This window comes from Mastomys coucha, unplaced genomic scaffold (genome assembly GCF_008632895.1).
Source record: "Mastomys coucha isolate ucsf_1 unplaced genomic scaffold, UCSF_Mcou_1 pScaffold5, whole genome shotgun sequence".
Lineage (NCBI taxonomy): Eukaryota > Metazoa > Chordata > Mammalia > Rodentia > Muridae > Mastomys > Mastomys coucha.
The window spans coordinates 4,663,371-4,676,387 of NW_022196911.1; the positions used below are offsets into that span (position 1 = coordinate 4,663,371).

The 13,017-nt window shown below is 42.5% G+C and overlaps 1 protein-coding gene across 1 annotated transcript in view; it reads right to left on the reverse strand.

Moving 5' to 3' along the window:
- Nucleotides 1-499: 499 nt before the first annotated feature.
- Nox3 (NADPH oxidase 3) overlaps nucleotides 500-13,017 on the reverse strand; it is a 64,617-nt gene continuing 52,099 nt past the window's right edge. The window contains exons 12-13 of the mRNA XM_031352065.1: nucleotides 11,676-11,800; nucleotides 500-651 (exon numbers count right to left, since the gene is read on the reverse strand). Coding sequence (XP_031207925.1) covers nucleotides 525-651; nucleotides 11,676-11,800 — 252 coding nt within the window. The 3' untranslated portion in view covers nucleotides 500-524. The remainder of the gene's footprint in view (nucleotides 652-11,675; nucleotides 11,801-13,017) is intronic.

The following is a 13,017-nucleotide window of genomic DNA, read 5'->3' on the forward strand; positions in this document are numbered from 1 at the left end:
GAAGGGCAGTCAATGCTCTTACCCGCTGAGCCATCTCTCCAGCCCTGGAATTTAGTTTTTATGTATATGTCATACAAGGTGGAAAAGTGTCAGTGTTCTAAGCATGTCCTAAGCATGCTTTGATTAACATTCTCTAAATCTCACTGGCCTCATTTGACTCATGGCCTAAGTTTATATTCTCATGATTTCTACATTTTAATTAAGTGCGTAACCCTGGCTTTTACATTTTTAAATTGTCAAAAAAATACAAATTCCCTGACAGAAAGATTATATGAGATTCACCTTCAGTGGCCATACGTAAATTGTAGGACAACAGAACTCAGCTAGCCCATTCCAATGTGTTCTCATTTGTGGCTAGTTAAGCGTCTTGGAATCACGGGTGTGGAGTAGATGAGGAGTAGATCATCCTCTGCATAAAGTCTAAAATGCTGGCTATTTGGTCCTTTGTGGAAAAAAAACTTTTCTTCCCCATGACCTACTTGATTTTAGCCTCTTTCACAGTGCATTGACTGTACCTCCAACATCTAGAAGCTTTCCTTGTTGTAATAGAAATGAACGCCCCTCGGATCCGCAGATGAGTACAAACGGCACATCTTTTGAAGAGTCTTTGACATGGCTTTGTGTCCACAGAAGAACACGCCAATGCTGCTGCTGGAGGTGGGATAAGCAAAGGAGAGAGTGTTACCTGGGCAAGTCCAGCAGGAAGCCATGACAGGCCTAGGCAATTAGGAAGCAGACACGGTAGCTAGGCCGTTAATCCATTTTCTTATCTGTACACTTCTTTTGTAAGACTCTGACCCACTTATAGTCCATTGCTCCAGCCAAGCTTTCCAGAGCCCTGGGATTCCCAGAATCACAGGAGCTAGGGACTCAGGAAGACAGAGGCTGGAGGGCAGTTGATAATAGCACAGGGGATTTGTGATACAGTGGGTTTCTGGTCAGGTGAAGTTGGTCAACATCTTCTTGGCTCTGTGGCTAGAGTGTAAATCAGTACTTCTGACTCATCATCCTTGTCCCAGCACCTGGGATAGTGTCTAGCTAAAGTAGACAAAGACCACGATTGCTGAAGGAATGAGTAAACGGTCATGTGGATTGCTGCCTGCATGGTTTTGGGCAGGGTTGGAGGTCTTACATATGTAGTCTAAAGCACACAATTACATTGTGTATTTTAATGAAAGCAAAATAAGACAGTATATTCAAAAGGTACTATAAAAGGGTTGGCTAGGACTAATATCTTGCTCATCTGTGCCATTTTTCATAGATAATAAAATGTATATTTAAAGTAATAATAACTTACTTATTTCTCCTATTAGAATTCAATCTGCAAAGGAGGCTTAAGGGAAGAGATGGAAGAGACAAACATTGCTGAACATCTGGTTTTCCAAACAGTGTGACCTTTGATCCTTGCACTTCCAGAAATAGTGTGGAAGACACAGCTTTGCATCACATCACAAGAGCACCCCAGTCTCCTGTGTAAGCAGAGTGCGGGTTCAAGTGGTCAGGGCACACCAGCCCCTTTTGAAAAATACAAAGGCCGAAGCCTTCCTCCCTTGTCTATGCCACTGTGCCCTGAAGGTGTTTTCTTGCCCTAATCTCCAGCATAAGCTAAATGTTTTACTCTAGCCTAGATCAAAAGCACCCACATTACCATGTATAAAATCATTAGGCATCTTGTTATAATTGAGATTCTCTGGCTGGGATCCAGGCAGGGTATGTTTGGTATGAAGCCAGGTAATATTGAGACAGATGGCCTTATGAGCCATACTGCCTCAGAAAAATTCTTCAGATCCAAGGCCAGCCCGCTCTACTGCTTCTCTTCCTTCCACCTGACTTTTGTTAGTAAGTACTTGTATAGCCTAGCTTATACAGTAGCAAGGTTCTCTGCCATATATCAGAGTCCTATTTTAACAACGTGTTCCAGGACCATGATGCCTCTGGTAGAAGGTGATGGTTTAACCACATTTTAAACTGCCTTCAAAAGAATTCACCAAATGGCTTCGTCTACAAATGAGAACATATTTAAAATGTCTAAGTGTCACTTCAAAGATATCTGGGACTTAATGTGTGAAAGTATCTTCCCCCCTCAAAATGTTTTATACTGAATAATTTGACTTGAGGCAATCTTCAGGTGTTTATGGAACTAGGAGATAAATGGTAAGGAGCCTGATGTTTCCGTAGTTTGGCTGCCATGAGCTTTGGTAACATTAATTATCTTCTCAAAGTTCTATCGCTTCATGTATATATAATCAGGAGCATTAGAGATCTTTCCCCTCAAGGTCTCCTCTGTGCTCCCAGCTTCTCTTTGAGGATGAAGGGAGGCACGGCCAGTCCTCCCCTGGTCCTGTACTTGGTACAATGGTGGCCTCTCTAGCTGTCCGTTCTTGGATATCAGTATCACACAGGGCTTCACTTGCTTCACAGAACTGAGTAGAAGATGGGAAGTGGGGTGTGAACACAGAGGCTGCTGGAGAATTATAGGGATTGGTCTTCTGAGCTCTGGACAAACACATCTGAGTGGAAGAGCTCAGGAGGAGGGCCTTCCTGATGAGGAGTCCCATCTTTGCTGTGGGTAGGCTGCCCAGCGATGTCCTTGTATTCTGTTTCAAAGTACTGTTAAGGGCCGTGATATTTTTCCCATTAGTGTGAATGTCACCAAAGAGGTTGCCTATTCCCACAGATTGGGACTGACCTTTCATTTATAGCCAGAGTCACTGTTTGAGCAGCTGATGGTGTTCTTTGATGCCCTGACTTTACGAGCCCCTTTCAAAGCATTCTGACTGTGTGCCATCATGGGTACCATGGGGAATTCCAGTGGCTCACACTCCCCTGCTCCGCTGAGGCTGTGGCTCTTGCACTGTCCAGCTAAGTCCAAACTGTTCTGTACTCAGGGCCTATAGCTACCGTGGTTATGCAGTCACCAGAAAGTCTCACGGAGGCCATTCACTGTCTGCCCTCAGCTGTGACCCGGCAGTCAGCCCTTAATCCATCTCTCTTCACAAGTAAGGCATTCTGCCGCTCGCCTGCATTTACCAGCCTTGGCATTTATGGCGCCAATATAGGGTTTCCTGGCCATGAATGCATCCCATAAACTATGGAGCGGAGAGAATCTGCACAAAATGGTTAAGGCACAGATGTGGCAGGGTTTTTTTTTTTTTCTTCCTTTTTCCTTTATGAGGCAATGGACAAGTACAGCAGAGCCCTAATGGGATTGCTAAAGAAAAAAATTTCTTCTATAAAAATTTAATTATCCACAATTGCTTAGAGTTAAAAAAGAAGATTCTGTGCAAAAGAAGTATAAAAACACGAGACACCATTTATCCTCCAGTTTACAGCCTGCAAGCTGCAGAGCTTGCATACACATGTGGAGCTGGATCAAGGATAACTAGTCATGGCATTGACCAGTCTGAGTGGCTGACTTTGATGCGAAAAGGGAAGATTTCACAGAGGGTGAACAAGAAATGGTTAAAAACATCCACAGGATTATTCCAAGCTCTGATAAACAGGAAAGAAGGTTCTTTCTCTACTCACCCCTTGTGTCTGTTAAATAACTACTATGTTCTTCTCTGTGGGATTTATCTTTTTTTCTCTCAAATCAGTTGAGCAACACCATGCATGAAAGGCATCCAAAATATCACCCACCAGGAGATTTCAACCCAGCAGTTAGATGGACATGGGGGTGTGCTTGGGAATAATCTTGCCACCCTCACCCCTAGATTCCCAGATAGATAGGTGGGTGTGTGGATAAGCCTGGGGGTAATCTCACCACTCCCCCCATCTCCGATTTTCTGATTCCGCTGGCACGAGTCCCTTTCTCTTTAAATTGTATGTTTGTTTTTATGTGTTGGCTTTTATGCTTGGTAAGTTATAACCCTGTTGGGGCAGACCCTAAACCCTGTTAAAAAAATCAAATTACTTTATACCCTGAGTGTGTTCTGCAAATAAAATCGATAAACAGAAGCTTCCTGCGGATTTATGACGGCTTAGGACGATGGCACCGAGAGCTACAAACTTGGTTTCAGACAGTGGACACACAAGTTCTGGTTAATCTTTCCTGGTGAATGTTTTTCATTAGAAATGCCTCCAAATGATTTATCACATAATTACATTTTATACAACACCATCTTTTTCATAACTACAGATGATAGTTGTGCTGGCCAGCTCTCTCCCTTTCTAACCCATAGCATAGTCAATGCCCAGCAGTCAGCTGTAGTGATGTTCTCACAGTGTATGGTGGTCAATCTTGACCTTTAACTTGATTTAGAACCATCTAGGAGACATGCCTTAGGGGCAGGTCTGAAGGAATTTTCAGAGACGATTAACTGAGAAGGAGGAGAGACTGACCACATGGGCTGGGGTCTCAGACTGAACACAAAGGAGGACAGAGGCATCCATCACTGCTTTCTTCTTCCTGACTATGGATGCAATGTGCACAAGCACCTCCTGCTCCCACAGCCATGATGAGCTGCTTCCACAAACCATAGACCCAGATAAACTCTCTCTCTCTCTGAGCTGCTTCTTGTCAGATATTTGGTCATGACAACAAGACAAATAACTAATGCAGCATTCTCCTTACTGGGATGTTCATCTGGGGCTGCAGATGTTACTAACAAAACTTACACGTGTCTCTTCTTTGCCCACTTTCCAACAAACTGTCTCTATTGACAGATAAGACTGTCACTATACACTTAAGATTCGTGTCCTTTCACTCGTTCATGCTGAGCAGTAGATATGAGTGAATAAAACTGTTGCCCTTATGGGAGGGGGTAGGAAGGAGGAGGAAGAGGAAGAAGATAGGGGGAGAAGAGTAGGAGGAGGAGAAAGAGGAAGATGAAGAAGAGGAAAAGAAAGAACAGGAGGAGGAGGAAGAAGAGGAGAAGGAAAAGGGGAAGAAGGAACAGGAGGAGGAGGGAGAGGAGGAAAAGGAAGAAGAGTAGGAACAGAAGGAGGAGGGGGAGGAAGAGGAGGGAGAGGGGGAGGGTACTAGTTGATTCATAGTATTGGATCCCAGTAAATGGTGGAACAATTTTTTTCCATTCTATCTTTTCCCTTACTCTTGCTCTACTAAGACATGTGAACCTATAAACTACCAAAAGATTTTCTACAATTCTTAATTTGCTGGAATAATGCCTTCAAAGTAAGTTATCAGAGTAATAATTCCACCTGCTATTTACTTATGTTCTTAGTCCCCCTACAACAAGCAAGGCTAGTAATTTTCATGGACTTTTTACTCAGCTATAGCCAGGGAGCTGGATGCTCTCTGATGGAAAAGGTACAATTTAGCTATGGGGACAATATTTCCACCATGTATTATGGGGGCCTTACTTTTCTTATAAAGCTATAATTTATCATGTGTTGGATTTACATTTAAATCTATTTCTTTGAGTGTTCTGAACATTTTAGTCATATAATGAATGTTTAGGATACCCTGTTAGATAAAGGACCTGGTATGCTATAATCAGAATGCTAATTTCCTAAAAATATCACTTAACAACATTTTTGCACATATGCATGTACAAATGAGAACTGAAGGGTGTGCACACAAGCAAATGTAACTCCAGATGGACACACTGACTCAATTTAGTAAAAAAGGTATTTTTTTGTTTTTTACAATTTTGAAAACAATGGGGGTCTAAAATACATTCATGTCATATGGATTAGAAGTGCCCTTACTTGTATAGTAAGTTGACACCTTCATGTCTAGGTCGGATGGCTCTGTCCTGACAAATGCTAACATTCTTTTTTTTATGTTCTTCCTGCTCATTATTAAAGAGTAGCTCTTATTGAAGTTATGAAAACTGGGAAAAATCTCAAAAGTTTTTATGCTAATTAATTACATAAAGTTCACACCTCTAAGGCACGGTGAAGATATCAGCAGATAAGTCAAGAGCTGAAAACTATAAATATTTTCCGAAGTGTAAGATCAAAGACTGAAACCCTACAGAAAAACTTCTTAGTCAATTAACTAACAATAGCTGAGCCACAGGTCCACAGAGGTGAGTGGATATACAATGTGTGTTTGTCAAAAAAGAAAGAAATAGCTAGATATGACAAAACTATGTTTATTATCACTCTGCCTGTCTTCTGGAAAATGATTTTCTGATTCTGAACACTTGTCTAAAGGTTGGCAGCATATTGAGAATGCTTACAGAAAATGAAACAGAGCTTCCATTTTTGTACAAGACACATTTCTATAGATTTCTAAGTCCTAGGTGTCAATGCATGCACTAATTAGCCTATTGTACTTTAATGGGAGGGTGGCTCGCACTGTATGCTTAGAATACTTTTCTGTGCTTGTGTAATTGAAGTAATTGGCAATTGTCACATGCATGAGAGTTTGAGCAGAGCAAGAAATGACCTCTTTAGATGTATACTCATTTGCTATTTGTTGATCATCTTTTAGCACTCTCCTCATGTTTTTGTAAATCACCTGGTATAATTACCAAAATTAATTACCGACGAAAACAGTAGAACATGCTTTCCTGTTTTCTGCTTTCAGTCTTTGATCTATTTTAAAATGTCTCTCCTGTTCCTCATTTGTATTCGTTCTAATGCCATCAATTTGTTTCTCTATTACTGTTATTTTTGCAATTTTCTGGTTCCTTTAGAACTTGCTCACTCCGCTTTGATCTGCTTCCCTTCGAGCTTCATTTTTGGTGGTGTTTTTTCATGTCCTATAAATTTTTTTTTTGTACTCCTTTCCCCTCCGTTCTTTTGATTCAACTCTTTCTTAGGACAGGAACAAACTCCAGCTTTGAGTGAGCAGGTAAATGCGATTACAGGAGTTAATGCCGAGAATGCCTGGCTTGTGCGGATGCCAGAGAGCCTACTTCAAAGGCCCTGGGGAACAAAGGATCTTTTCTGAGGCTACTAACAAATCCAGCAATTCTTTCTGACCCATCTTTGCCTAAAGATACCAGCTAATGGCAGGACAAGCCGGCCTTGTGAGAGTAGCCAAGTGGGCTTGGGAACAAACATCTCTGTGACATGATAAGGGGAGATCATACTGTTTATCTCTCTAATAACCATCTTGAAGAAAATTAATGTTACTTTGTCCTTTGTGCTGAACAGTGATTGGATTGTGTCTCATTTCTATCTGGACAAAGGCCAGCATATTGCAATACTTCTCAATATTAGATTTTCTTGTTTAAGAATTAGATTTTATTGGCATTCTCCTTCTGTAATTTCTTCATTAAAAGCTTCATTAAGCATAAATCTCCTTTTACGCAGAAGAAAAACAAAAATTTATTTTATGGGAGGTCATTTTAAAAGTCTTCTAGAAGGGCAGTGCTGAGCTTGATGCTGGGGATTTGCCGGGTTCCAGGGACCTGGCATTCCAGAGATGAAATAATGATTGATTTTGCATGGATTTATCTAATATTAATTATATTGATGCTTGAAGCAATTTAATAAGCCAGTGTGTTCCGGAGTCTCAAGCTTTTACAAATCTGATATTAAATTTTTTTTTTTCAGGTAGGAAGTAGTAGGTAGTGTGTTGGTTTTGAATGACTTAACCCCAGGAGTCTCTTCTCCCCTGGACGGCATGAAATCGTGCAACCAGAGAAAGAGAGTTTGCACAGCTACCATGCTGAGAAACATAGCTAGCCATTCCATGCAATTGTGTGCTTTGATGGGGGTTCTGGTATGGGGTCAACATGTTTTCCAGCTTAGACAAAGCTGCCCTGGACTCCTGGTCGCTATGCACATGGAATAGGCTCACCTGAAACAGCAGTTTTTGAACAGGGATTGCACAAGGCTCGCTTTTCTTTTGATTTCTTAACACCTTGTGCTTCTGGCTCACACCCTCCAAGTGAAGAAAGATGATTAAGTGAACTGATTTGAAAGGCCTTCTGCATTGGGCCATCAACTTTATATTATGATAAAGACAAACACAATGCAGTATCAATGCAGGGAAACCACTCTGAAGTCTGGAGCTGTTTACATGATGTTAAAGATGTATATTTCAGAAGCCTGCAGTCTGAGGTTGGGCTAGGGTGGTATCTTAGAGAAAATGCTTGTCTTGAAACGATGGAGACCTAAGATTGCTCCTCAGAGCCCACACGATAAAAGCCAAGGTTGGTGAGGAGTGCTTGTTATCCCAGTTGCTAGGGAAGAAAAGATAGGTGAATTTTTGAGGCCCATTAGCTAGCTATCCCAACCCACTTGGAAAACAGGGCTCTAGCTAATAAGGAGAAACCCTGTCCAAACAACTAGGGATATGTGGTGCCTAAGGCATGACACGCATGGTTGTCTTCCAGCCTCCACATGTATGTGTACATGTCATCCCCTGCATCTCTGTCACACTCAGGGAGCCAGGAAGTCAGAAATGCATTTCATCATCAGTGAAAACAAGAGGTATAAATTTGTTCAAAACTATATTTTTCTCCCAAAGGTGAAAATAGGAACAAACCTACTTAGGTCTTACATATGAGCATATAGCATGAAATCACTCTACTAGCGCTGGTCAAGAATGAGGTAGGTGCAGGTGAGGGGCACTTCTCCAAGGCTTAGAGGATTAAGATGTCGAGAGATCCAGCATCCATTGTTGAGTGGATGCTTAGAAGACTCCTGGGGGGTGGAGTTGGAGACAAGGTGGTGCTCCTGAACTGGGTCCAAGGCTGGGCATCCACAAGAGCCAAGGCAAGAAGCAAAGTAAACAAGAGAGCAGCAGGATTCTATGACAAAGAAGAGCTACCAAGGCATTGCCATGGGTCAGCAGCTCTGTGAGGGCACCTGAAGCTGAGTCTGTGGAGCAAGAAAGCTCGGCTGCTGTATTGCTCGATGGAACCAACTCCTCTTGACTTTTCAGCTTGAAGTTAAGCTGCTTCCTGTCTTTCCTCTTAGAATTCTGTCTCTTGTAGGCTGATGGAAGTCTCTACTCACTTCTCTCCTATGCTGTATGATCAGGAGGCTTGAGACACTCACAGAACAATCTTGGAATGCAGGGTTTCCCACAGAAGGGTGTCATAGCACAAGCTGTACTCCTAGTTTTCAGAGGTGTATCTCTCAGCACTTGGGGCAGTGGAAGCCGAGTGACTTCACATGGACCAAGGATGCTGCAATTGGATTCTTATGAACCTTGAATGCTACTCAATACCTCTTTCTTCCCTTCCTCACCCAACATCTGTCAAAAGAGCTGGTTCAGTGAACTCAGATAGACACACAGGCAACTAGTGAAAACAGAAAGGCATAATTCTAGTGCAAAGAAAATATAAGGAAAAATATGGAAAGGAGCTGAATTGGCCAAAAGATGAATTATACTCACCATAAAAGAATTCCACAAAGCAGAAAAAGATACCAGAGAACTACAGAGAGATTAATGAAGCATGGGTACTCCAAAGGAAGACCAGTGAGAAAATACACAGGCAACCAGGGAGAATGGAGAAGTCGTGATAGACACAGGAGTAGATTTTAATTTACCAAAAGAGGGAACAGATAAAAAGCCAGGAAGCCCCCAAATGGCTTGATTGTTAAAGTAGATATGAGTAATGTCTATTAAACTTTGTAACGCACACATAGATATTATGGTTTTTTGCTTCCCGAATACTCTTGATCATTTCTCCTGGTGTTGTGGCTCCACACAGAGTTTACGTGCAGATACCTTAGCTGAGGTTCTCACCCAAAATCCTGCTGAAGGCATCATCTGCTGGACATTTGAATGTTTAAGAAGTATCTTAAGCTAAAGATCAGAAAGAAACTTCCCATATCTCACGTCTTCTACACAGCAATTCTCACGGTCATGTCCATGCTAATGAGCGGGAGTTCATTTCAGCTTGGGTTGTGCCCCAGTCTGTCAACAACCCCGGAACAACAAGTCCGTCCAGCCTCCGGAAAATGTTTAGAATCAAACTGCTCTTTACAATTTCCTCCAGTGCTCCTTCCCTACCAAAGTGCTACCCTTGCCTGGTCCCACCGGCCTCCCTACCTCTCCCCTAGGCCCATTGCAGTCTGTTTTCTTACAGCAACAAGGGTGACTCCATGCCAGTCTTAGGCTTGTCCTTCTAAGTGGCTATTCCTCTGAGAATCATATCCAAAGTCTTAAGATGAATTGCGAGTATCCTCTTATAGCCTCTGTTTCACTCACTGGCCTCCCCGAATCGAATCACAGCAGGAACAAAGTCCCTTGCCTCACTGCCTTGTCTCTTGCTCTTTTCTAGTGGCTCCTTTCACTCCCTTTCACTTGTTCCTCAAATATGTAGACAGTGCATGCTATAGATGACGAAGGTTCCAGACAAAGGCTGACCTAGGAGTGAGGATAATGCTTTGTCCTAGTGACTTACACTTTACCCAGCCCTTCCATACTGTGTGTGCTAACTCAAGAGAACAACACTGAGTATGAGTCTATCACCTCTGCTTTACATTTACACTAAAAACAAAGCTAAAATAAGCTACCTTGTCCAACTAAGGTCACATAGATGGAAGGTTCTAAAATCAGGAGTCAGAGGTTATCCTATGGCCCCATGGCAAGGCCCTCCATGCATTAAAGTATATTACATAGTTAGGATGATAGTAGTGATAATTAAATTGACGAAAGCGATGGCAGTGGCAGCTGAGAAAGATTGCTGTATGTTATGGTTTGTAGATGCTTGGCCCAGGGAGTGTCACTATTAGGAGATGTGGCCTTGGAGTGGGTGTGGCCCTGGAGTGGGTGTGGCCCTGGAGTGGGTGTGGCCTTGTTGGAGTAGGTTTGTCACTGTGGATGTGAGCTTTAAGACCCTCACCCCAGCTGCCTGGAAGCCAATCTTCTCCTGTTTGCCTTCAGAACAAGAGGTAGAACTCTCAGCTCCTCCTGCACCATGCCTGCCTGCATGCTGCCATGCACTGTCTTCATGACAATGGATTGAACCTCTGAACCTGTAAGCCAGCCCCAATTAAATGTTGTCCTTCCAAGAGTTGCCTTGGTCATGGTGTCAGTGCACAACAGTAAAACCCTAACCGAGATAACATATCAGGCACTTTAGATGCTTCGTTCACTTTTTCTTGCAGAGTCCTGAGAGGCAAGCACTGCTTTTTACAGTGTTTAGAGGAGGAGGAGACTGGGTCATCACAGAATTATTAGTTGGCCAAGGCAAACCCGTGGGATATTAGAGCCAGGATAGACAGACACTTAAACACTCCAGCTCCAGATCTGGATCCTTTAGCACCGTGCCAAATCCCTGCTTTGTCTGAGAACACTTCTTCTCTTTGCTTTTTTTTGCTAGACGTGCTAGACACACTGTAGAGCTGGGGAGAATTGAATTCTCTAGTTAAGTAATTAGAGCCTAACTCTGTGGAAAAGATTTTTTTTTGAAGGCATATGCTGTTTAAGAGATACCAACTTTAAATTGAGGTTAAGTGTGAAGATTTTCAACATAATCGATAATTGTCTGAATCTGTCAGCCAGTTAAACAGAGGTTTGTGGTTTCTGAAATATAAGACAGTTATGGCCATCTTTTCTAAGGTAGATTTTTTTTTTTTTTTTAAATCTTGGATCAAACTTCTCAGTTCTGACTTCAGATTAACTTTTTTTTTTTTCTACGAGTGACAGCTTGTCTGCATGTCAGGGAGCATCCTGACAGGCAGAGAGAGAGAGAGAGAGAGAGAGAGAGAGAGAGAGAGAGAGAGAGAGAGAGAGAGAGAGAGAGAGAGAGAGAGAGAGAGAGAGAGAGAGAGAGAGAGAGCGCATTTGCTTTGCTCACCTGGGGTGATTGTAGGCAATCTGCTTGAACTCATCATTCCAGTTGGGTCGCCCATAGAACGTCTTCTGCTTTAAGCCCGTAATCACATCCAGACTTTCATCCCAGTGTAAAGCTATGTGAATTGCCTAAATTAAAAATTGTAGTATTAGATGACATTATAAAAATTATGAGAACCATCTATAAATAAAAGGTGAGCTCACTATTATCACCTGTGTGTTTAAAATATTTTAAACATGGCTTGAAATGCTTTATTAATAGCTGTTTCCAATGTTGTACTTTAGGACAAGTATCAGGTCTCATCTGTCTTTGTATTTATTTTTGTTGGGACAAAACATTTTCTTGTACATAGCAGACAAGGAAAGACATAGCTTAGACAGATTTTTTTCTTCTTAAAGGATGAGGGTAATATAGTACATGTGGTTAAGGGAAAACACTGAACAAGTTAATTTTCTTCCTGCAAAACGTCTTGAAAATCAATCTCCTTCTCCTAGCCCCATTCAATTAATCCATGGGATTTAGGAAGGGCATTTCCAGACTAAAGTGCCATGAAGTACCCATGAGGAAGCTGGGTCTTCCAGTCAGATCTGCCTATTGAGTTGACATAGTTGGATGGACAGTCATTCCCAAGTATTAGGACTATCCTCTTCCTCAGATAACAAAGTCTTGAGAGGTTCAAAAGAATTTGTGGCCAGTCTCTCTGGGCTGGTGTCCCAAGCAGACCTTGGGCGCAAGCTCTGCAGCCAGTCCCACAACATCCAGAGGAAGCTCCACTCCCAGGTACTCTGACACTCTCAAGATCAGTGGTGATGAGGACACAACATCTGTCCCAATACCAGGAGTAACTGGCACCAGCGGGACCAGGCACACAGGAACTATGCCAGCAGAGTGGCTCAGGTTTCCTTCTGATCTCTCTGGGCTGGTGTCCTGAGCAAACCTTGGGTGCAGGCTCCGCAGCCAGTCCCACAACACCCAGAGGAAGATGCTGCACTCCCAGGTACTCTAACAAGCCCAGGATCACAGAATCCCAGAATCACAGGATCACAGAGACAGCTTGACTGTGAGGAGTTCTGACACAACCAGGATCACAGGAAGGACAGGCTCCAGTCAGATTTAGCAAGGGCAGGTAGCACTAGAGATAACCAGATGGCAGGGGGCAAGTGTAAGAAAATAAACAACACAAACCAAGGTTACTTGGCATCATCAGAACCCAATTCTCCCACCATAGCAAGTCCTAGACACACCATCACACCAGAAAAGCAAGATTCAGACCTAAAATCATGATGATGATACAGGACTTTAAGAAAGACATAAATAGCATCCTCAAAGAAATACAGGAGAACAC